This window comes from Numenius arquata, chromosome 1 (genome assembly GCF_964106895.1).
Source record: "Numenius arquata chromosome 1, bNumArq3.hap1.1, whole genome shotgun sequence".
Classification (NCBI taxonomy): Eukaryota; Metazoa; Chordata; class Aves; order Charadriiformes; family Scolopacidae; genus Numenius; species Numenius arquata.
In genome coordinates, this window is record NC_133576.1 from 10,436,174 (window position 1) to 10,442,173 (window position 6,000).

Sequence of the window (6,000 nt, forward strand, 5' to 3'; positions counted from 1 at the left end):
TGCATGACCCAAGCTGCCCAAACAGCTCTTCTGGCATGTCTCTGCCACCTGGGTCCACAGCCTTAACATGGCACTGCCTAGAAGAGCTGTCCCAGCAGCTGCAGCCAGGGCCCCTCTTAACACAGGCACCTATTATTTGCTCATTACCCACCCCCCCTCACACTTTCTCCCATTTCCCACTGACAGACAGACAAGGCATTTCAGATGGTGATCACTTTTATTGATGTAAGGTGGTACACAAACAGATCAGTTTCTATCAGCCTCTCCACCTCCCCCAGGCTCGGGGAGAAGTTGGAGGAGTGGGGGAGACAAGGGAACAGAACTGGCCTCTCACTGCAGGATGCAGAGCTAAGCGGTGGTGAAGAAGGGCAGGGGCTCCAACGAAGGAGAGTCCTGCTTCCCTAGGCAGCAGGGGGGCTGTGTGCTCGGCTCACTCCTTGGATGCCATGTGGACCATCAAGTCCACAACACGGTTGCTGTAGCCATACTCATTATCGTACCTGGGGAGAGAAGCAGAAGCACTGTCAGAACTGACCCCATTTCTTGCATCCCCTTCCTCACAATTTTCCTGCTCCTCTACCCCATCCCACACAACTGAACCAGGCAGCTTCCCATCCACTTCCAGTACAGGAAGTAGGAAGCATCCCATACACCCTCAAAAATAAGGTAAGGAAAAGGCTATAGTAATTTCAGATAAGAAGCAATTTCAGTTCACAGAAACTTTTAACATGTTGGAGCCACCCTACTCAGCAGGGGTCTTCGTATCACCCCGCATTATCAACCTGGCAGTGATGAACAAAAGTCTGTAATGTGCCTGTGCCGGCTCCTAACCCCCCCCAGAGTCTCCCCCACTACCCCCCAGGCTGCACCTACCAGGAAACCAGCTTGACGAAATGGTCGTTCAGTGCAATGCCAGCACCCGCATCAAAGGTGGAGGAATGGCTGTCACCATTGAAGTCACAGGAGACAACCTGCAACAGAGAGGAAATTGTAACCCATACGGTTACCCACAGCCTGAACCAGAAGTGCCCAAACCAGGATCCCAGCAAGGCTGCTCCCATCAGAAAAAAATGAGGCAAGCACCAATAAGCACAGGCCAAGAGAGCAGGAGTTACTTACCTGGTCCTCTGTGTATGCCAGGATGCCCTTCAGGGGACCATCAGCAGCAGCCTTCACTACCCTCTTAATGTCATCATACGTGGCCTGAGAAGAGAGATACATTTAAGATAGTCAGGTGCTGACTCACACAAAATGTCTGCCGGGGGAGGAGGTGGGGGAAGGGAAGACACATGGGAGCATCATGGCAAAGCATGCATGACTATTTTCACCAAAATCAAATCTTCTTAGGGAAGGGATGAATGCAGAGAGGGCAATTCCAGGTAAAAGGAGTTTAGAGAAATCAGGGACAGGTCTGGAGGCTATTAGGGCCTTGTCCACAACACTTACCGCTTTTTCCAGACGGCAGGTCAGGTCCACAACAGAGACATTGGGGGTTGGCACACGGAAAGCCATTCCAGTAAGTTTCCTGTGAGAGACACGAGTCAGCAGGGAACAGCACCTGGCACCCCTCTGCCAGCCCTCCATTTTGCTAGGGAGGGATCAGAGGCAGCCAGGCAGCAGCTGCCACCTCTTGACACCCAAAGAGGGATAACACTCACCCATTGAGCTCAGGAATGACTTTTCCCACAGCCTTAGCAGCCCCAGTAGATGCTGGGATGATGTTCTGAGCAGCACCTCTGCCATCCCTCCACATCTTCCCAGAGGGTCCGTCCACTGTCTTCTGTGTGGCTGTGATGGCATGGACAGTGGTCTGGGAAAAGGAAGCACAGGAGTAAAAACACAGCCAACACTCTCCAGAGAAAGCATCCTAGGCAACTCCTCCCCATCCCAGGGGACACCAGGAGTACAGATGCTTTTCCTTTTGCATGAAAGGATCTGTGGGTGTGGCACCCTCCTGAGCAGAAAGCTCCAGACCTACCATGAGACCCTCCACGATGCCAAAGTTGTCATGGATGACCTTGGCCAAGGGCGCCAGGCAGTTAGTTGTGCAAGAGGCATTGCTGCAGAAGAGAGAAAAGCTGATCAGCCACTGGTAACACATCTACAGAGGTGAGATGAGACCCCATGCAGCTGGTGAGAGCTCCAGGCCAGAGAGCATCTTCCTCTCTCCTTACCTGACAATTTTCAGGGACTTATCATACTTCTCATGGTTGACACCCATCACGAACATGGGAGCATCAGCTGAGGGGGCAGAGATGATAACACGCTTAGCGCCACCCTTCAGGTGAGCCTGGAAAAAAAGATGGAGATTAGATAACCCAGAATCTCTCTAACAGCTCACTCAGATAACCTCTTCTCCCTCCTAGCCCCATCTCTTCCCCGTCTTCAGCAACTCCATATATTATACATGGTGATGTCCCCCACAGGCAGGAGCAGTGATACCCCTTCTCCTGTGTGTGGCATACTCACCCCAGCCTTATCCATGGTGGTGAAGACACCAGTGGACTCCACAACGTATTCAGCACCAGCATCTCCCCACTTGATGTTGCTGGGGTCACGCCTGAGAAGGGCCAAAATTATAAGAGCTGCTCTGTGAGACACCTGCTTTCACCCCCCAAAAGGGGAAAAGAGATACTTACTCCTGGAAGATGGTGATAGCATTCCCGTTAATCACAAGTTTCCCATTCTCAGCCTTCACAGTGCCCCGGAAGTGACCATGAGTAGAGTCATATTTGAACATGTAAACCTAGTAAAGAAAGAGGCGGGAAGGTCAGGCACGCCAGCTGCCATCTCCCCAACCCTTGTGGTGTAGGCAGAGCAATCTCAGCTCCCCACCTCCTCAGTGACCTTGTCCAACTGCTGCACTGTACGTGCCTCTACGTGTCAAACCTCCCAGCCCCGTGCCTCTATCCCACACCCGGTTTTCCTAGGAAGGTACTAGAACAGAGCCAGAGGAGCTCTTCTCCGAGAGGCCCAGAGGGGGGCACTGCAAGACAACTCACCATGTAGTTCAGATCAATGAAGGGATCATTGATGGCCACCACCTGGACTTTACCAGAGAGGATAGCAGCCCGGGTGACCAGGCGGCCGATGCGGCCAAATCTGGGGAGAGAGAAACATGGGTGAGGAGGAGCAACATGGAGCCTGCCGGGGCTGGGCACAGCCCGCTGCCTTCCCTTGGGAGCATCCGCCGCTCCCTGCCCCGCGGGGCGGGCGGGAGCTCGGCATCTGCGTCCAAAGGCCAAAGCACCTCGGTTAAAGATTAAGAACGACCCCCGCACCAGAAAGGTCAAGTGCTAAATTTACTGAGGGCCCCGGGGATCCGGTTACTCCTCGGCCCGGCGGGAGAAGGTCACGTCCCCCCCGGGCCACAGCCGACACACGATCCACCGGGCGACCTTTTGGTGGGGGGGGGGCTGCAGCCCGCCGGCGGGGCGCGGGGACCCCCGGGGGATAACGGGGGGGGGGATGTACCGGGGCAGGCGGGCAGCGGCGGCGTTTCCGGGGTGAGTCACCCCGAATCTACAGAGGGAAGTGACTCAGCAGCCCGCCCTGCCCCGGCCCGGGGGGCGACGGTGGAGCGGGACCGGCGGGGTGCACAGCTCCGCTCCCCTCCCCCCGCCCTTGAGGCGACCTTGCCCCCCCCCCCCTCTTTCCCTCACACACACACACACCCCCCCCGCCCCGTCGGGCGCCTCCCGGTGCCGCAGCCCGGCCCCGGCACTCACCCGTTGACTCCGACTTTCACCATCTTCGCGATGTTCCTGCGGGCAGAAAACGGCGGTGAGACGCCCGCAGCGGGGATGGGAGGGGCGGCGGGGGGAGAGAGGAGGAGCGGGAAATCGGCCGCCGTGTCTCGCGCGGGCACCGTTAACGGCTCGCCCACCGCCGGGGGGGAGAGGGGGGCGGGGGTGTGTGTGTGGGGGTGCGTGTGTGTGTGTGCATGCACTCCGAACCCGCCCCCCTGAATCCCCCCCCCCTCAAGGTAATGCCCCCCACCACGCGACGCACCCCCCTCCCCCCCGCCTCCCTCTCCCCCCACCTCTCCCCTCCTCCTCACTCCGCCCCCGCCGCCTCCATCTTGCGGCGCACCGCTCCGCACCGCCTTTGTGCCCGCGGGCCCCGCCGCCACGCTCCGCCCGGGGGCTGCCGCCCGCCGCCCCCGCCCGGCCCACTCCCGCGGCGCCGGCCCCCGAGTAGGTGAGGGTCGTGTCCCGTCCCGTCCCGTCCCGTCCCCCCCCCCCCCCGCCGCCGTTCTCTTCCCCTGCGCCGTTCTCCTCCTCTCTCCCACCCCCCCGCCGCCGCCCCCCCCCCCGCCCCGTTACCTGCTGCCTCTAAGCCGCCCTGGCGCGCAGTGAGAAGGTGGCGCAGCCGCGCTCCGCCGCCCTTTATACCCGCGGAGGGGAAGGGCTGGGGCCCGCCCCGCCGGGCTGCCGCCGAATGGCAGCGCGGGGGCCGGGCCGGGCTACGTGCGGCCGCGCTGCGGGTGCGGCTGCCTCGGTTCTCCCCCCACCACCCCCGGCCTCCGTCCTCCTTCCCCGTTGCCCTCCCCTCCCCGAAACAAAGGCCTCGCCCCGGGAGTGTGTGTGGGGGGTCAGCACTCGACCTTCCCTCCGAGCCACCCCCGGTGATGGCGGTGATAGTGATGGTGGTGGTGGTGAGAGATGCCTCGGTGCCGGAGGAAGCCGGGTCCTCGCCCTGCGGCGGGGAGGTGTCCTGGGGAGGCGGGAGGTATCCTGGGGAGGCGGGAAGGGCCCCCCCAGTGATGGCCGGTGAGGGGCTGCCTTCCCCGGTGCTCGCTGCTGCCGGCGCCCCGGGGAATGGCGTGCACTGCTTTCGCCTGATAACAAAGCACAGACACTTTCCCCCCCTGCCTCGGCTGCAGCCTGCGCCCCTCTCCCAGCCCGCCTGCTCCCCCAGCATGGCAGCAAGGGCAAAGGGGCTGCAGAGATGCTGAGGACGCCCCGAGGGAGCAGCACGTCCCCAAGCATCTCCCATTGCCCCCAGCACCGGGCGGCAGCGAGCGCTGGCTGGGAGCTCTCTCACCCCCAAGGTTGGGGACACCCCCCCCCCCCCAGCCTGTCTGGCCCCCCTGGGTGGGTTTAGCCAGGCGTGCGGTGGCCGGGGCCACTGGCCGGGCCACTTCCCCAGCAGGCCACGCGCCGCAGCGTGAGCACCATCTTAATGAGGCACTGCGGCACTGCTGCTACTCGCGGGACGTGACGGCGGAAATCCTGCCCGTCCGCCGTCTCGTCCCGCCTTCGCCGGCTGCCTGAGAGAAGGGAGGGCTCCCTGCATGGCCGCTGCTGCTGCCCAACTCGCCACCCCCCTTCATTGCTGGGCTCCCTCCATGAACCCTGCCGGGCTGCATCCCGCTGACTTGGCACAGGGCTTCTGGGACAACCCCGTGTTAGGCACAAGGCCCAGAGCATGCCCGAAAGCCTCTGTCCCTCGGGGAAGGGGTCCTGGAGGAAGGTGTGGGAGCGGTGGGGATGCAGATCTGGGCTGGCAGGGGGTGGTGGGAGCAGGCCTGTTGCTCTGGCTGCTCGGCTGAGCAGGGCTCCAGCAGGGCTTGGAGGATGAGGACGGAGGAGCAGGCTGGGGGAGCCACGCAGGTACCGGGGTGGGGGGCAGAAAGGGGTCACGCAGCTCCAAAGTAACCCAACTCTCCTTATACCACTGCTATTCCCGGTGCCACCGGGGGGCCGACTGCTAAGTTTAGACCCAGCCGAGGTTACGACCTTTTCTTAAAGGCCAGGGGATGATGGCTGGCACGGTACAGTGGTGGGGCTAGAGGGGTGCGAGCCTGTGATGGGGTTCATGGTGCCCCAGCCCACCGAGGGGCCAGGGGAGAGACTCTCGGGGGCAGCTGCTGCACAAACAGGAGGCCCCTGTGTTTGCTTGGCAAACACTGCAGTGCCGGGGGGCAGAGTACGGCTGGGATGAGCCAACGCGGACCTTCTGCCCCGGCGCCCGGTCGATACCTTGCCCGCTGCCCCC

The 6,000-nt window shown here is 61.6% G+C and overlaps 1 protein-coding gene across 5 annotated transcripts; it reads right to left on the reverse strand.

The window, feature by feature from the left end:
• Positions 1–201: 201 nt before the first annotated feature.
• Positions 202–4,834, reverse strand: GAPDH (glyceraldehyde-3-phosphate dehydrogenase). 5 transcript variants are annotated; one of them, XM_074157589.1, is made up of 14 exons: positions 4,344–4,467; positions 4,072–4,094; positions 3,876–3,877; positions 3,729–3,764; positions 3,003–3,102; positions 2,640–2,746; positions 2,470–2,560; positions 2,175–2,290; positions 1,979–2,060; positions 1,659–1,810; positions 1,447–1,525; positions 1,120–1,203; positions 874–971; positions 202–500 (listed from the first exon to the last, which is right to left on the reverse strand). In XM_074157589.1, exons 2-14 carry the CDS (start codon positions 4,078–4,080, stop codon positions 431–433), a joined length of 1,026 nt encoding a protein of 341 aa, XP_074013690.1. In that variant the 5' UTR covers positions 4,081–4,094; positions 4,344–4,467; the 3' UTR covers positions 202–430. The 5 variants fall into 5 exon arrangements, with proteins under 5 accessions (XP_074013690.1, XP_074013673.1, XP_074013667.1 ...); XM_074157572.1 differs by lacking the exons at positions 3,876–3,877; positions 4,072–4,094; positions 4,344–4,467 and adding an exon at positions 4,607–4,834; XM_074157566.1 differs by lacking the exons at positions 3,876–3,877; positions 4,072–4,094 and having other exon boundaries at positions 4,326–4,510.
• Between the last annotated feature and the right edge of the window lie 1,166 nt (positions 4,835–6,000).

Coding starts and splice junctions, on each gene's coding strand:
- GAPDH (XM_074157559.1), bottom strand. CDS start 4,080: ATGGAGGCGGCGGGGGCGGA. Junction 3,765..4,060: donor ATGGAGGCGGCGGGGGCGGA/GTGAGGAGGAGG, acceptor TTCTGCCCGCAG/GAACATCGCGAAGATGGTGA. Junction 2,747..3,002: donor TCATTGATCTGAACTACATG/GTGAGTTGTCTT, acceptor TTTCTTTACTAG/GTTTACATGTTCAAATATGA.